The 18,982-nt window shown below is 41.3% G+C and overlaps 1 protein-coding gene across 1 annotated transcript in view; it reads right to left on the bottom strand.

The window, feature by feature from the left end:
* PDCD1LG2 (programmed cell death 1 ligand 2) overlaps window positions 1-18,982 on the bottom strand; it is a 56,743-nt gene that overhangs the window by 18,037 nt on the left and 19,724 nt on the right. Inside the window, exons 3-4 of the mRNA XM_058565312.1 lie at window positions 14,704-15,009; window positions 6,677-6,946 (exon numbers count right to left, since the gene is read on the bottom strand). Coding sequence (XP_058421295.1) covers window positions 6,677-6,946; window positions 14,704-15,009 — 576 coding nt within the window. The remainder of the gene's footprint in view (window positions 1-6,676; window positions 6,947-14,703; window positions 15,010-18,982) is intronic.

Here is an 18,982-nt window from a genome sequence, read left to right as displayed (position 1 = left end):
ATTCAATTTCAAGGATTAACAAGATCCTTTCGAAAAAATAGAATATCATAGGTAGTGTTAGTATACAAAATCCAGTCATTCACACCTTAGTGTGAATTATTACAACTAGCCCTTTTCGTTGTCTCAGCTAATCAAGGTCCTGGCCCTGAAGAAAAGATAAATTTAGTAGAGGGGTGGATGAAAAGAGTAATTTTGGAGCCTGGGGAAAGCCTTGTAAAGGAGAGCTCTGGATATCTACAGGTTAGAATGAGGGCCCCAGACTGACAAAGGGCAGGGCTGGAGGGGAGTTCACTATAGGGAGATAGAAGGGTACCAAGGTAAGCTGTGCTCTTTCCAAAAGCCAGAGTAATTCATACAGAAGAAACATGACAGCCTGGTCCAGTAAAAACTTGGCAAAACTGCTCGGGAGGAAGGGCTTAGTCCTGCTAATTGCCCTCACCCTTCCCCATGATAATGCCATCTGAGAACCATAGATAGTTTTACCTGGGAAGGGATTTGACTTCATTTAATCCAAGCCCTTCATTTTGGAATTCAGGAAGTAAGGCTCAGAGATGCTAAATAATCTAAGGTTATTACTGCTAAGTAAGTAGCAATTCCAAGATTGCAAACCCAGATCTGTCTTATCCAAAGCTCAGGTCCCACAGATATTTGTCTCTATCCAAAACATTGTGGTGAACATTAAAAAAGAAAAGGATTCAGAAACCTGGCTCATCTACACACTGGATAACCCATACTCATTACAATCTGCTCCTCACTTCTAGGAAGTGCTTTTTAAGCGCTTGCTGCATGTAGCACTGAGTCAAGGAGTCCTGGGACCCTCACTGTCTCCACAACAGGAGAAGTCCTTATCTCAGTGCCTTTATGCAAACTCTTGTCCTGTGCAGGTTCCCGCATAATCCCTTCCACATACAGAAGCTCTACTCGTCCCTGAAGACTTTCTAACATTGAACATCCAACAGGACATCAGTTTGCTTAGACTATAAGTATTTGGAGTGCAAAGACTTTGTCTAAGTCACTTCTGAATCCCCTATAGAACCAAGTACCAGCTACATGAAAGGTGTCATTAAGGATTTGTTGGGCTGAACTGATCATCTGTCTACCTAGCCCACCTAGCCTGATCTTCCCTGTCATTAGTTACCTTGTGGCATACTGCTGCTTATCCCTTAAATCCATTCTCCCTGTCTTCCCTAGTATTAGGCTGTTAGCTGGACACATGGATTCTGAAGACTACATTTCCAAGCCTCCGCTGCAGTTAGGTGTGGCCAGCCATGTTACCTAAGTTCAGGCCACCAGAATGGGCCTTCTGAGTCTTGGCCTTAAAACGTTGGATGTGTCTTCCACAACTGCTTTTCCTTTTTGAGAGCTGAAACATGGATGTGGCCATGACCCAGCTTTGACAGTTCAACAGACAGCATCCTCTGAGTGGCAGAGCAACAAGATGGAAAGAATCTGAATCACTGAATGACTTTACGAAATATAGCTACTTATCTGCTCTAAATCACCTTATATCTCTGAATATTACATGAGAGAGAAATATCTTTCTATCTTGATTCAGTCGTATTTTGAGGTCTCTGTTATGGCAACTTAGCCTATATCCTAATACGTATTCTTCTAAATTGTTTTATAATAATTGCATGCTACTTAACAATGATATGACGATGCAAAGGGAAAAGTCTATGTTTTATCCTTATCCACAGTCCCAGGCACTCACAAGAAGCCATGCCTCTTGCTAGAGGTTCCATATTTCCCCCCCATTTCCACTCTTTCTGAGTGCAAAGGACTTGACAAGCATATTTCATTTAATCCTTATGATAACACTATAAGGTATCTACCATTATGTACCTTCATTCAACAAATGAGAGACTTGAGTTCTAGGGTGGCTCAGTTGTGTGTTCACGTTCTTAAAGCTAGTAGGTAGCAGAAAGGGATTTGAAATTCAAGTCCATCTGACTTTGGAGCCCATGCTCTTGACCACTGCCAGAGAGTCACCTCTAGGTCTCCTGGGAGGGCTTCTCTGCCAACCCCATAAGGATCTTGGTATAGTTATTTCCTGTGCTCCAGTCCCATTACATTTCCTAATGAAACAGCAACAACTGGCTGAGCAGGAGAAACCCTATTTCAAAAGGAAAATAATCTCATTGCTCCTTAATTTCTGATAGAAAGTTAGGATGCTCAGACATCCATTTAAGAGCATCTCCCACCCCCAGACTCTCATTGCTGTATTTGTTTTATTCATTGACTTTTGGAGAAGCTTGTGGTGGGTCACAGAAGTCAGCAGTGAGCAGCTCAATTTATGAGAATGAGTACAAAGGGGAAAGTCATAGACAATTCAAAAATGCCTTTGAGAAATAGAAACAAGGAACCCATGGGAGGATGTGTGACTTTGGTTATTTTGTTGCTGATATTTATACCACAAGCTGGGGGATCATTTGACTGCTCTTATCTTTCTGTCCACACAGTCTGGCAGCTAGGATGATGTGACAGAGTCATCCAAGACATGGTCTCCAACCCATTAATCTGACATTTATTGAGCACTTATTATGGGAAGAGCACTCTGCTTTTGCTTTAGTCTGGGTATAAAGAAGACTCATGTGAACAATTAAAATACATGAAAAATAAATAGCAATGAAAGAGAAAAGCACAGTCACAGGCAAACAAAGAAATGGTACAGGTAATCCATCTTAGGAGACAAGATGAGGGAAAGACCCCTCGTACTCTGGAGTTACCTGAGGTGCCTTGGAGAGAGGGTGGGCTTGGAGCTGGAGAAGAGGGTGAATAATGATGTTTTATGTGGAAGAAACTGCCTGAGCAAAGAAGTCATGGAGGTGAGAGAGGTGCAGCGAGTTCAGAGAGTACCTGGAGAGGAAAGGGAGCTGACCAGAGAAGAGGCTCCATGTCCAGGGATAGTAGGAGAATACAAAGCTGGGAAGGATGGGTAAAACTAGGTTGAGAATCTCTAACTGCACAAAGATTTCTCCATCTCCTTGCCAGTTGCATTCATGAGTAACAAAAAGGTCCTGAGCTCTGATGCAGACCTCACAGGCCGCTCCCATGATTGTTGACTAGTCAGCTGTGTTGGCTCCCAGAGAGACAGGGGCCACCTTACTTCACTCTTGACTTCTCACAGCCTCAAGTCCTCTGGAGGAATGGTCAATTGGCCCTTCCACAAAGAAAAAAACACTGATGTAATCAGTGGTGCAAAGGGTAGGTTCTAGTTATTTCCAAATTCACCTTACCCAGGCCCCTATTTCCCTGCAAATATCCTTATATAAGTGTCCTTCTAGAAAACCAGATTTCATCCAAACTGCTGATCTACGCTTAACCAGGCAGGAAATTCCACATAACAGGGATAATTGAGTAAACAATTTCAGGAAAAAATTAATTCCCCTGGAACTGTTAATATTTGAGCCGCTAAAGCTCTGGTATGCATTAGTTATAGCTCACTTTTCGTAAGGTGACAAGTCTGGTGCTCTTAGCTGTGACAAAAAGAGAGGTAGAGAATGTTGAAAGACCAGCTTGCCTAATTCACTATTTTTACCCAAAGCTGACCCAAAAAATGTTATGTTTCTAATATCTTTATTTCTATCAAGATCCTTAGCATGACTCCTCTCTTTACTTCCTCACTTTACCATAACAATTTAGTTAGAAAGCAGCTGGGCTAACTTTAGTGTTGGAATTGGGTAGTGAAGTATGGATAGGTGAGGAAGTGGGGAATTGAGGAGTTAGAGATGACATCGCAGCTGGCTGCCTCTGAAAACTGTATCAGGAGGATTTTTTTTTTCCAGAAGAGAATACTAGGAAATTAATAATGAGATGGGCATTGAGTCACTTCAAAGTTCTCATTCTGGTCTGTGGATTGGTGCTAGTCCATGATAAAATTGACGTTAATTTGAGATAGAGCAGATATCTCTGATGCTCCAACTCATATCCTGTCTGTCCCCGCCCTGATTTCAGCCATGGCTGAATGTGGCTGAATGATGGATGGTTCTGTGTGGGTTCTGACTCACTTCTCCCTGACAATCTCGCCTCAACCATGTGCTGTTTCTGTGCCAGAGCTCTCCCAATGCTGAAGGATAGTCCCTCTTCCAGTGACCCACTTGTAGGATTTTTGCTTCTCATCTCCACAAATATAGGCTCTACTGGATTAAAGGTCCAGCTTCCTTGCAGCAAATGTGTCTACTGAGGGATGTTGTACCAAGGGATATATTCTACCGCATCTAAAGTTATAGCTACTGCCTCGTCAGCTTGAGCTCTACCCACTGGCGGACTGGCAGGCAAAGAAAAGAATTATTGTACTGGTGGAGTAAGGAATCTTGATTACCATGAAGAACATGAATGCCGCTACAAAATGGAGGCAAGGAAGACTATGTCTGGAACTCAGGGATCCACTGATTCTCTGATTCTTGTTACTTCCATGCCCAGTAATTACAAGGAAAAGGCAACTGCAGTAACCTCAGTCTGTTAAGGGCAAGGCAACTAAGGGCTCAGGTCTCTCAGGGTTAACAGTTTGACTCATACCTCACCCCCAGGCAAACAAACTATTCCACCTGGAGTGCAGAGTGAGGGAAATCTGGAACGTATGGTGGATGAGAGAGATAACAAATATCAATTATGGCTTGGGATCAATTGCAGCAGCAGGATCTGTGGCTTGTTCCACGAACTCCTGTATATGAAATCTTTTGCCAAGGTTGTGTCTGCTTTCCTGCCTGAAGGCTCAGAGACACTGGCCTTAATGTAGGGCAGGAGTAGACTTGAGCAGTGCGAGGGATAGACTGTTGTAGTCCTGCCTCACCTCCTCTCAGTTTCACCTCTGATTTCAGCCACAGATCAAGTAGAATTCTGGGTAGGCTTCGACTCACTTCAGGGTTAGTGATTCACTTCAAGTGGGTACTTCGCTTTCTGCCCTGGGATGTCTCTGATGCTACAGATGCTGTGGCGTGCTCATTCAGCTCACAGCAGAAGGGAGTTCACACTCCTAGGGACAACTGTCAACCACAGGGAGTGAAAGCAGATGGATTAGTCTCCCGCCTGGAGTCCTTTGAGTAAACATCTTAGGAGGCCATCTGTAAACTTCTCAGGTGATCCTTGAGTATTTGAGCTCTGGTCGCCCACACCAACAACTTTGATAGTGCACCCTTACATTTGCTTTTCCTTCTTTCCTGTCTTAATCTCCTAAACCTCTCACTTCTGCTCCCTGGGGTCACCACCTGCATGCCACACAAGTCCCTATCATAGGCTCTATTTTGTCTAACTAAGACAAAGGGAAAAAAGGGAAATATAATGATGACCTAGTGAATTTTCTATAAAGTCAAATTTAATCAGTACTAGGGACTGTCCTTTATTCTGAGGTTATATCCTTTATGGGTATTACAGCAAATAATTATTCCCCTCAAAGATGTCCATGTTCTAATCGCTGGAGCCTGTGAATGTGTTACCCTACATGGCAAAAGGATTTTGCAGATGTGATTATATTAAGGCCCTTGAAATAGGAAAATTATCCTGAATTGTTGGGTTGAGGTAGGAGGGAGGCATCTAATATAATCACAAGGGTCCTTAAAAGAAGGAAGAGGAAGGCAGAAAAGTTAAAGACAGAGATGTGATGACAGAAGCAGAGGTCTGAGTAATGCAATTGCTGGCTTTAAAGGTGGAGGAAGGGGCCATGAGCCAAGGAATGCAGGGGGCCTCTAGAAGCTGAAAAAAACAAGAAAATAAATTTTCCCTTTAGAGCCTCTGCAATCCTGTTGACATCTTAATCTGAGCCCAGTAAACCCCTTTTCGGACTTCTGACCTCCAGCGGTGTAAGCTAATAAATTTATGTTGTCTTAAGCCCACGAAGTTTGCAGTAATTTGTTACAGGAGCAATAGGAAACATATGGGCTTGGTGATGCAATGATCTGTGTCTTATGAAATAATTGTGATACTAGACGTTAGTTGCCCTTATTTAGCAAATAAATGTTCTTACTGGGCAAATAAAAAATTGTCAGACTCCCAAAATTGTTTGAAATTTTGCTGGTGTATGAAGTTCTAAAGTATGGGATTCAGCATAGCCAGCGAAGGCTCTGAAAGATTTTTGTAGGAGTCCAGTTTTCCTGGAAATCCCCATAACCACTTGGCAAAGCCAGCAGTAATATTTAATCCTGCTGACTAATAGCACTGAATCATCATGATTGGCTTTTGTGCTGGATATTTTCTGTTTCCTCTTCAGATCCATTCTCTATACTTGAACACTCTGTTCTGAGCTCTGAGAGCCCTGAGTCCATATTAGTGGACTCCTTTGTTCTCTGACTTCCAGCTGGGTTCAGCCAATGGGAGGCACCAGCAGGAGACTGGAGGGTGGGAAGAGAAGGAGATTGGGATATTCATTCACCTAGCTTCCACCTTTTGGAGTTGCTGCAGATGGCAACATCCCTCTACTGCAGCCACAGCTCCTGTCAAGTGGTGCTTTCTCTACAGCTCTCTTCTCCAGGCTCCAGTAACCTCTCCAACAGTGGTAATTGCTCCCCCGCTGTTGAAGCCCCAGGGGCTTGCACTATCCTTAGTAGTTTCGCTAAATCCTGATCACACCTTCATAAACAGTCCCTTTATTACACTCTCCTCAAATTACTTGTTCTGAGTGTGTCATCTATTTCTTGCCTGAATTCTGATTGATAGAACTGGAAGGGTGGGCAGCTCTTACCTTGAGGGTCAATGATGGCCGAAGTAAGTTCCTTCACATTAGCGTTCCAGAACTCACAGCTGAAGTTTCTGCCAGGGTGTGGCTTTAGGCGCAGAACACTGGTGACCTGGTAGAGGTCTTCAGAGGTCTTGGTGTGGCTGGTGTTGGCAGGAACACTGACATTTGGCCAAGACACTTCTGCCAGGGGATAACCTTCTGCCTGGCAGGTGATCTCTATCTCATCTGTCCCTGGGACCTTAAGGATGTGAGTGTTTATTTTCTTGTAGGAAGCTGGACAATAGAAAGAAAAAGAAATGTCTTTCTTCTCTGATTCCTGTAGAGCTCTGTACTCAATGCCATGTGAAATGAATAAAATTATCACTATCAATATTAAGTAATAATAGTTTTAAGTTTTTAAACATTTCCTTTGTCCTAGATATCATGCTATTATACACACATTAAGTTATTTAGTTCTTGCAACACAGTAAAAATGGCATTGCTGATATTCCAGATTTTTGTGGGAGGAAATTGAAGATAGAGAGTTTGAATATTTTGCCCAGAGTCACAGGACTAATAACTGGTGGAGCCAATATTTGCACATTGTAAGCTTGATTATAGAGCAACAGTGCTTTACACCACCATACTTGGTGGCTTCATGTATTACGTAAATTATTTCGCAGTTGGGACTGAGATAGGAGAGAGGATGGATAAATAAAATCACTAGATAACACCCATATCTCACTTTCTTTAGTGTTTTTTCTAATATCTTCAAGAGAAAATTGACTTTCCACTCCCTCCTTTCCTCTGTTCTCTTTGAGATTAGGAGGAAAAAAAATAAAAACCTAGATTCTGCCTAAAATAGTCAAGAGTTGGGTATATCTTACTTAGTCAAGAACTGGGAAAGGAGCAGGGGTGAGAGGCTCTAAAACCTGACTCCATCCCCTTAACATATATTATGTCATTAAAACTGCATGAAGTGCCCTATGAGGTAGGTAAAATGCATATTCCTATTTTGTAAATAAGGAAAAGCTGAAATCTGCGGGGTGGGTGGAGTGCCTTGAACTCATGCCCTTCATGGCCACGGTATTCTGAATTCTGCACTGGAATCATTATAAAAAGATGATTCTCTACGTAGTTGCAAAAGTCTAGGGATGGAGCAACATACTCAGGAAGAAGAATTTGTTTTCTTGGAGGACTTAAGAGCACTCAGAACTAGCAGAATATAGGAGAATCAGGATCTGAAGCAGCCTACTGAAGGCCTTGAACTGATTAGACGCACCAGTCTCCTTGGAGCCAAATTTTGGTCTACCTCTATCAATCAAACAGTATCTGAAGCATACATTTTGAGTACTCACTTTATCTCTCGTTTTATGTTATCTATCTACACTTATTTTCCCTTGGTTTGATGTCCTCTTATAATCATTTCACCCTATTATATTGTAGTTTATTTCTGTAAGCTCTGGGGTCTTTGTGGGGATGGAGGAGAATAAATGGATTCATAGGTTAAGTGTGTTGTGGGTGAGAGTCTGGCCTGTTCCCTCAGGGTAGCTCGGGACAAGAAGCTGATCTTAGTGGCCAGTTGAGAGTTGATTTCAGGTAGGAGGGCCAGGAATCGGAGCTGGGCTGAGGCTTTGACTTGGGATGTAGAAATGAGGGATCAGAGGAGAGAGATGTTCAACCAAAAGAATCAGCAAGGTTTGGGGAAGGGACAGGAGCCCACATCCTATTTATACAATATTGAAGGTGCCACCACAGCCTCTTTTGTATTTGGGAAGTGGCTGAGGAGGCATCCTTATCAGCAACACACAATGGGGAAGCTGGACTGAGAGTGATATTCTTGGGAAAAGATGAGTACATTTTTGAATTTCAGAGGTGAAATTGATGCTAAAATTCAACTAGCCCAACTTCCTACTTAATGAGAAATATATTCTGCAGCAACTTTGCTAGATAACTATCTTAACGAACGTTTCACATGTACTTGGAAATAGTGTGTATTCTTCAGCTGTTGAGTGTAAGTTTTATATATGCCATTTAGGTCAAGATGGCTAACTATGTTGTTCAACTCTTCTATTTTCTTTTTTATTTGTTCCACCAGTTATAATAGAGATGAGTTGAAATCTTCAAATGTAATTGTAGATTGGTTTATTTCTCCTTTTAGGTCTGTCAATTATTGTTTTATTTATTTTGAAGCTATATTGTTAGAGATATATAGACATTTAGGATTGTTATGTCTTCCTGTCGAATTGACATTTTTATCATTATGAAATGTCCCTTTTTACCTTTAATAATAGTTCTTTTCTGATATTGTTACCTCCTATATAACTAACTTTTGATTAAATATATCTGTGAATGGAAGCTTCTACTTCCAGAAGCAGTCACTGCCATGATTAGACAAAAGTTAACTCTCCTTGGGAAGACCATCCTTATGCCAATTCAAATTTTGTCTCATTGTAGCTTCAACTCATTCGTACTTGTCTGGTTAGTAAAACAACTATGGTAAGCATAGTAGTTAAGAACGTGGGCTTCAGATTCTGAAAGCTTTGACTAGGCGTGAGCCAAGGGCTGGTTACGTGACCTGTCAAGCCCTCAGGTTTCTCATTTATAAAATGGATGCGATAATACTTATCCTTAACAGGGGTGTTAGGATGATTAAATGAGTTAGGCACCTAGAACATAATAAATATTCAATTGGTGTTAGCAATTATTATTGGCTCTTCCATATGATAAGGCAACACTTCACGTATTTGAAGATAACTGGCAAGACTCCATATAGTCTTTTCACCTCTAGGTAAAACGTACCTGCTTTCTTCCACTGTATCTAGCAGGACACAGTTTTCAGACCCAGTTCTGGATACTGGTCTTTGGATTTAATTTATTTTTGCCAATGTCACACAACCTATATTCCAGATATTATCTAAGCAGCACAAAGTATAGTGTGACTAATTACTTATGCGCTGAGCACACTTTAGGCTCAACACAGGGTTTTAATACAGCCTAAGGTCATAAGATCAATTTTCTTACATAAATGATCTACTGCCCAGCTAGGCTGGCTATAACAGACCCCTTGGCACTTGGAGATTGTCTCCAGGTTGACCCAAGACCATCAATCACCCTTTGTTGGCTCTGAGTCAACAACTACAGTCACGCATCGCTTAATGGTAGGGATACATTCTGAGAAGTGCTTTGTTGGGCAATTTTATCATTGAATGAACATCACAGAATGTACTTATATAAACCTAAATGATATAGTCTACTACACACCTAGGCTATATGATACTAATCTTATGGGACCACTGTCATATATGTGGTCCATCGTTGACTGAAATGTCGTTATGTGGCACTTGACTGTACTAGTTTCATTCATTTTGTTATAGATCCAGTCAACTATACTATTATTCATCCTACATTTTACCACTTTGTGCACAAGATGTGCACTGTGTGAGTCCAGGACCTGCCTGCCCTCAGATCCATCCTTCAATTTTTCTTCTCTGCTCTATACTGTGGGAAGGCTGACTCCTGTAGGCTGTGTACCCCAGGCTCTTGATAGCCAATAGAGGGCAAGATAGGAAGACTGGAGGGTGAGCATAAGGAGAACTTAGGGCATTTCTCCTTTACGCCCTATGCGTATAATGGCCTCTCCAGCAGCAGCTGCATCTCTTCCCTGGATAGGCCCATTGGGGTTCCAGTGTCTGTCAAGAGACTCTGGCCCCTGGGCTCCCCTGCCTTCCTCCTTTCCCTCCAGCCCAGCGGTGGTGGCAGCTCTCTGCTATTGCAAATCACTAATTTGCTTTCCTGTTCCCTGGTTGGCTTCTCAGTCTCTTCCATCAAAAGAATCACTATTTCCAGATTTCAGTTTCCACTGGATTAAATGGTTTCTGTTTTCCTGATTGTCTCTGTCAATCTGATACATGTTACTGGCAACTCTATCATTTCTGAAATAAACTGTACACAGCTACTAGTTCATCTGCTTTATTATCATCATGACAGTAACGAAGGTGAAAAAATGTAGTTTTACATTCCTTGGTCTTAGAGAATTCAGGCAGGTTTCCAGTAATCACTGAAATAATCTTTTAGGATTGCTCCTAGTTCATCTATTAAATGGCCTGGAGGGGAACATTAGGCTAAACAGCTTGTAATTCCCAGGAGCTTTTTCCACCTTCAAACTTCAGGACATTGTTTTCTTAGCTTTTCTTATTTCCTTCTGTTTCTCCAATGGAGAAAAGACACTGAAAACAGGCAGCCCCATCAGTAAGTTCTTTTAGCAAATGCTTTCTCTGGGCCTAGAGGCTAAACCACAGTCATCTTTTCACTGCTGCGTTGCTTCTTTTGGGCTGTTTCCTCCCCATGCCCTTTGTCTTCTCTTCTTAGGGTGAAGGCCATTTCTCTTGTGAGAGAAAATGGAAGCCATACTGCCTCCTTCCTCCACTTGCTGAAGTTGCACTCCTGTCTATCTTGGGCCTTTTTCTTGGTTTGAAGTACTTCTGTAAGCCTCAGCCCATGCCGGGTGTTGGCTCTCTCCCATGCCCATTCTCACGCCCTGCCCGGGCCTTCAGGCTGGTTCGGCCCTTCTGTTCTTAGTATTTGCTCTGTGCCTGTCTGGGAGCCTTTGCACAGGCCAGTTCTCAGCCCAAGCTCCTCCATGAGATCCCTGGACTCTCCAGGCCTTTCTGGGCTACTGTGCTCTTGTCTTCAGGCACCCTTCTTGCCCTTCCTCAGACAGATTACTCACAGCCTATAGTCGCAACCTGGCTTTTCAGAAACTGTAGCCTCTTATTACTACTGTCTCTTCTAGACTCACTATCCAGTCTAGCTAGTATTTTTCCCCCTGTGCTTTTGAAATCAGTTCTCTTTTCACTGTATTTAATACAAACTGTTGCCTGAACATCAGAGAAGGTGCTATAAACCCATTGTCTAGGTTTATGCCATAGATCAGGCATTTTAAGGTAAAAGCACTTCCTGCGTCTAGTCCTATTCCATTTAAGCAAATCCTAACTGGGGCCCCAGATTTCCCCTGATTCCTTCAGAGACAAGGTAGAATATTCTTAGGTAATTATCTTCAACTTTTTTTTTTTTTTGGCTTGCATTCCTCCTAAAAGAATTGTGATGCAGTGTGCACCCTCTCACATATTTATTAAGTTGATTCTTTTCAAGTTTTTCGTTGTTTCTGTATTGGAAAATATATGTTGCTTAGCATTTTATGGACTTTTATATTTTTAGTAAAACAATTATTTCACTCTTCCATATGTATCCAATGTCATCTAGATATCAAAGAAGGTGTCTTTTATACACACCACCATCCATTGAAAAATACATACAAAAATTCTTCTCTAATGGTCAGAGCTTTGCATTGTTCCTTTTTGTTCCTTGAACCTCAGTTCCCATTCCACTTTTTCTACAGGATTTTATCCTAATGCAACATATATGAAAGCTCTTTTATTGACTATCCTTATGATTCTTTGCAACAACAAAATATGGATAGCTATTGAAATTAATTTTTTTCTTGTGACCATAAGGCTTTAAGTGATCAAAGTTTTCTTCTGCATTGAAATCTAATTTCCATTATTATCAGCACATGTAAAATAAAAATGTAAAATAGTCTGAATATTGATAATTATTAAACATAAAGATAAAAATTTACTAGAAATGTATCTCTTAATGGGATGAATGGGACTCTTTTTCAATTTGCTCGTGAATCTAAGGATGCCTATAACTTATGGTTGGAATAAGACAAGGTTCAGTATCAATTTTATTTCTATTTTCATTTTTTGTAGGTATAAGAGCTAAAGAATCTTGTTCATATGAGTAAGTACGTGGGAATGTAAGCAGTTTTATTATAGTAATGCCATTTCATTCTTTGAATGTTTTATGACTTATATGGCAAAAATTACTTCATTTTTTATTGTCAGCTATTAACTCTGCTAGAGCCTCTTTCAATTGTGTTGAAACAGAGAATTTGATACTATCTGATTTGAAAAGGATTTGTTAGTTATTACAGTTTGATAAGGTATCAATATTTCCAGTCACTCTTTTGTTTAGCACTATGGAGGTTTTTGTACCCCGGGACAATGTACTATATTCATGATGGGTGAGAGGTGGGCTTTTTCTGAAGTGGGAGAAAGCAATAATAAAAGAGGAAGTATTTTAGGGGAACTCCAAGAGCCTTGCCTGGAAGGCACATTCTCAGGCACACTCAATTTGGGGGAAAAGTGCTTGGGGAAGATGAAGATCTAGAAATTCATTTCCTAAAACTGCGTGTGCCTGTGCATCCCTTACAAAGTCTTTGTGACCCCCATATACCCTAGTTTGAAGACCATTAAGGATTTAAAGAATTAATAATTAAGATTTAAGGAATAAATCTGTTCCACACCTGAGCCATCCCTGGTCTAGGTGGGGAAGCAGGCAGAGTGTCTTCCCAGGAATGAGGGGCAGCCCTCAGCTGGAGAGAAAGAGTGGGATAACTGGCCCTAAATTGCCCAAAGACCCTAGATGCATTATAGCTTTCAAATAGAGATCAACAGACATGGGGGCAGTGATGTAGGGCTGCAAATACCCAAGTACGTTAGAAGTTCATGAGAATGTATAAACCTCTTTCTTCCTGTTAATTGAACTCAGATGAACTTCAATGTTCTGGAGTTCCTCCCAGCTGATGCCTGGATGTGGGAAATGCATTAAAAATAGAAGGCAGTTATATCCAGGCTAATAGCTTTCCTGATGACTCATTGATAATTGAGGTATGAGGAGGTCACTGTCCCTATAATAGAGTCTTTTAACCAAATCACTGGACATTCACCACACGCTCAGTTCTTTATGTCCATTATCTCTTTTAATTCTTACAATAATCCTATGTGGTAGGTGCTACTATTACTATCCTTTTACAAATAAGAAAAATGTGAGATTATTAAAGGTGAAATAATCCATTCAAGGTCACAGGTGAAAACAACATTCACCCTTATGTCTAATCTTTCTAGTTTGTCCTTCTTTGTACCAGATCATAAAGTCACATGATTGCTGCCAAGGTCAGTGGTCTTTAGGGACCAAAATACACAGAACTTTCAGAAGACAGAACAGATCCTTTGAGGCCTAATGGGTGGAATAGGGAGGGGACAGGAAAAAACTGGCATAGTTTAACTCAGAAAGTCAATGAAGGCTGAAATCACAAGCCAAGGAACAGAGCCAAATCTATTCTTTTACAGTTGTTACTTGTCTTTCCTCAAATGACTTTTCCCAGAACAAATAAGAACTTGAAGATTCTCTTCAGATTTAGGTTCTTGGCCCAGGTTGTGGTGGAGAGAGCCCTGAACCAGAGGAATGGGGACAGCTGTTGACTTAACTGGGCTCGTCAGGGGGCCCACTTCATTTCTCTGAACTTCAGCTGCTTCATCTGCAATAGATGAGCCTGGAACTAGAGTAGTATTTTCCAAACTTTTTAGACTATAACTCAGTGAGAGAAAAAGTTTACACCATGAGCCAATACACACACACACACACACACACACACACACACACCCCACATACACCCCTCTGAAATAAGAGTTTCACAAAACCACACTCAGCCCTACTATGTGATGAACTCTGACCTATTCCATTCATTTGGTTTATTCATTTTATTGGGCAAAAATCAGCCACCTGGTTGCTACTCACTAAATTGAGATTAATGGATGGCAAACCATGGTTTAAAAAACTCTGGACTCTGAAAGAGTAGCTTAATAATAAAGTCAGGGTTGTTTCTAGGAAGAATTGTGGATTAGGCAAATTTATCTTTGGTCCCCCCTGCCTTTCAGGGATTCATTTTCCTGGTTTCCTCTAGACCCCTTTTATTCCTGCAACTCCTACTCCTGTATACCATCACCTCAGCTGCTTTATACTCAGATGTCAAAAAATATTTCTGGGCAGATACTTTTGTTTTCTCTAAGGTAGCTCTGTCTCTTTATGACTATCCCCCCAGTTTTTACTTGAGCTAGCTTTAGTGGGCTTCTCTTACTTGCAGCTAATACAAGTCCTGGGTTGAAGAGATGCCTCCATGGATTCCAGTCCCTGAAGCTACTCACCTTTGACTTTCAGACTCAGGTACTTGTAGTCCCAGGCGACCCCATAGATGATCAGGCAGCGGTACTGCCCCGCATCCCTCACTTGGACTCGGGGGATGTGGAATAAGGCCTTCCCCAGGGGCAGCTGATCCTCCAGTAAAGTGGCTCTTTCACTGTGCAAGGATGTATCATTTTCCGCCTTTTGCAAACTGGCTTTTAAATCTGTGAGTTCCACATGACCTCCAGTGTCAAAATCACACTCCAGGGTCACGTTGCTGCCGTAGTCTACCGTGTACTGTTCCTTAGGGACCGTCACTATGAATAAAGCTGAAGAGAAAACAAGACATTCTCCCATTGTCTGCCTTCACAGTTCAGTTCTGTACAGAGTGGGAGCTGAGGAGACCCGTCCCACCCCCATTTCCCAGGAGATTCCTGTCATTATCTGGGCAATCCCTTGGGCTGCTTTCTGTCCTTTGCCTGATCCAGTTTGGGCAAGAGTGGAATTCTTGAGCCACTGCTCTGAGGTAGTTCTCACCTCTCAACACGCCCCACCTGTGCAGCTGATTGCCCTCCCGCCACCTATTATCCAGGCTCATTTTCTTCATATGGATCAAATTACATTATTCTCTTCCAAATACTCCCTCCTCTCACCAGTGATAGAAATAGAAACAACCATCTCTTGTTCTTACTGTATGTTAGGCCTCTGCTAACACATGATCTCATTTAGTCTTCCCAGAGCCATCCTCTTTTTAAAGAATGAAACTAAGACACAGAAAGGTTAAGCAACTTGCCTAAGATTGCACAGTCAGGCTCAGATCCATGTATTGCTAAATCCTGAGTGCCCCTAACCACCAGTGCTCTTAACCACCACATCATACAAACCACCCAGTAGTCTTAACCACCACATCATACAAGCCCACTGTAGAAGCTTCTCCTTTTCTATCAACAAGGGGAAAGAAGACTGGAACTAATATTTAGGGTATTACCTACTATGTGCCAGGCTCTTTATAACTATATCATTTAGTCTTGAAAATATGACCATGAAATATATATTATCATTACCCTTTTATAGTTGAGGAAACTGGCTCCAAGAGGTTCACTGTAGGATATACAGTTAATAAAATTCGCAGCCACTCAGATGTTTCACTTCAATATCTATAGTTTCCACTGAAAGAGTATTTCCCAAAATATGAGGCACGTATCATTAGAAGTATGCAAAATGGTTTTAGATAGGGCAGAATCCAGGCCTAAAGGGAATTGGATTATTCAGAGAGGAATTTATTCCCTTTTCAATTCTACTGCAATCCTTCAAATTATGTGTAACTTGCAACTAGACCCTCACACCTCTAACACTAGCTATTTTTCCTTTTAATAAAACAGGAGGCTCCCAGGTAGATAATGGTATCTGGGTAGAATTTAATAACACCACTTACTCTCATTGTATTTATTTTTGCTCATATCCTCTATTTCCCACAGCTAGTGATACTGGTCATTCGTTTACCACAGGGATATACCGTTTTATTAAAAAAATAAAGCTGAGTTGATTTAAAGAATTCTATAAAAACAGTTGCATAAAGAGTGGTCAAACATGGCAAAACCAATGAAGGTAGTGGATGCATGAATAAAGTATGAGAAACTGTACAAAATTATGCTGCTTTCAACATAATGAAGGATATTCATTATGACTGAGGTACAGCAAGATCTTGAAGGAGCTTCTGAATCATGACAGATCAGATAGAATGATGTTCAGTAGAACTTGCTTCATTCATTCATTAATTTATTTTTATTTTTTTAAGATTTTATTTATTTATTTTTTCCCTCCAAAGCCCCAGTAGATAGTTGTATGTCATAGCTGCACATCCTTCCAGTTGCTGTGTGTGGGACGCGGCCTCAGCATGGCCGGAGAAGCGGTGCGTCGGTGCGCACCCGGGATTCGAACCTGGGCCACCAGCAGCGGAGCGCACGCACTTAACTGCTAAGCCATGGGGCCGGCCCTCATTCATTAATTTAATCAGTCAAAGCATCCATTCAACAAATATTTGGGGGTGGTGTCTAAGCAGATGCTATTTTAGAAGTTATTTCCATGTAAAACACAATATGGAAAGAGTATAGGATTTAGTGACAGACAAACTTGGGTTCAAATTCTGACTGTATCAGGATTATGAGCCTTTTGATCTTGAACATGTCATTTAACCTCTATGAGTTTCAGCCTCTTTATCTGTCAAGGTACAAGGTTAATAGCTACCTCTCAGGATTGTGGTGACAGCTAGACAAAATGGCACATGTGAAGTGCCTTATTTTGGCAGGCAGTAGGCCATCAGCAAACCTTGGTTCCTTTCTTTTGTACCATGTTTTAATTCTTGGGAAAGTGGTAATCCATACATGGAACGCGTGGCCATTCTTTATTAACCACAATATTTTGTTAACTAGGACAGCCCATTCCTGACCACCTTGGGCAACAGATTTCACAGTATAAGTAATTTTGGGTTTTCTGTTGCTTGAATGATTCACATTGCAATTCTCTTCTGACTCAAGTTTTTCCTCTTACTATCTTGCAAGTCTTTGAAGGCAGTGACCAGTTTGAATTTGTTTGAAAGCAGTGACCAGGTTGAGTGCCCAGTCCATACTAAGTTCCAGTTAAGCACTTGGCAAATAAATGACAGAAAGAAGAAGAGGGAGCAAGAAAGGATCAGCCTAACCGTATTCACTTCTGTTTTCCTTTCATCAAACTGCAGCTTGCCCAAGATCGGCAAGGCAAGCACAACTAGAACATTAATGTGCCTTTCCAGCAGAGATCTACGGTACAGAAAGGAGTTACTTTCACCCAGCATCCTTTTGTGCAGGATGGGAGCAGGGGCAGAGCTATAACATGAGTGCCTCTGTGTAAAACAATGCTAATTACACCTGCACCTGCCTGGCCAGGTTGAGAAGACTCTGGGATGATACATGTGCAGAGAGATGTTGTGCTTCAGAATTTCCTACATGATTCCATTTTTGTGGAATCCACTGAACACTTGTAATAACTCTCACCTGGGTCTCCAGAATAGGACACTCTTAAGGGTAAATCTTTTTATGATGGGAATCGTCTCCAAATACTTGAGTTATTAATTCCCCTTATAACTAAGACAGAGCCACCTGACACCAAATCCATTCCACCCTGAAGAATACTATTTATTTATTAATCCATCAAATATGTGTTAACCATCTTCTGTGTACCAGGTTCAGGAATTTATACTACTTTTACTCTCCTCATACTACTTCTTTCTCTTCTTTTATTACAGACAATAGAACAGGAAACAGGGAAGAGAAATGGGGCTTGCAAGGAAGGTTAGTTGCTGAGTCTGCACTATAACAGGAATTAGTTAGAGGACTTGGGTGCAGTCTCTATTGAATTTATAGCAAGTTTATTTACCACAGTTATGCTTTCTTCTCATGAGAGAGAGAACGCCTGTAACTTCCTCTGGAACTCCCCGTAGCATACAGCAGAACTCCCCTCTTTTCTGTCTGGGCCTTTAACAAAAATCCATTTTCTACTTGCTTTTCCCCTCGACCCAGATAGTCTATGGGTCCAGGAGTTGTAGGCATAGAGTATGCTACCTCTCAGGCAGGTGACATTTTCAGCTAATGTTCAAAAGAGGAAAGAGCAATTAGCAATTAGCAAACATGTATGAAGCATCTGAGCAGCTCAGAATAACTGGAAGATTAATTGTTATTTGGTTTAATTTTGCCCTAATTAAAGCTTCTAAGACATGCCAAGCTTTGAGCTTGATTACCCCATATAAAATGAGGAGTTTAGAAAATGCGACACACTTTTGAAATCCTAAAATATTCTTATTTATTGTAAATTACAGAGGAAACCAAAACACTCTTGCAAACAATTCTGAGAAGAGGTTTTTCTCAAGCCTGGCTGCACATTAGAATCACTAAGCAGAGGGCCTCAACCTTGGCTGTCAATCTGGGCAGCTTTTAAAACACATTAATGCCCAGGCCCCACTTCGGATCCTTTAAAATCAAATTCTAGTTCTTTTGTGAGGCCAGCATGAGTTTTTAAAAAAATTTCCCTGGGAGCTTCTAATGTGCAGACAGTATTGAAAACCAATGACTAGAGAAATAAAACACCTGTACTTGCAAACATCTTTTATCATCCTGCCATTCAAAATGGCCTCAGCTTCACCTGGGAGTTAGTTAGGAATGCAGAGTCTCAGGCACTGCCCCAGACCTAGAGAGGCAGAATCTGCATTTTAATAAGGTTGAGGTGATTCACATGCACATGGACTGTTATTGGCAAGTAGAGTAATAG

The sequence above is a fragment of the Diceros bicornis genome, chromosome 22, assembly GCF_020826845.1.
Source record: "Diceros bicornis minor isolate mBicDic1 chromosome 22, mDicBic1.mat.cur, whole genome shotgun sequence".
In the NCBI taxonomy this organism is placed as follows: domain Eukaryota; kingdom Metazoa; phylum Chordata; class Mammalia; order Perissodactyla; family Rhinocerotidae; genus Diceros; species Diceros bicornis.
Note: the sequence above shows the minus strand (reverse complement) of the source record. Positions and strands in the feature narration are given on the sequence as shown.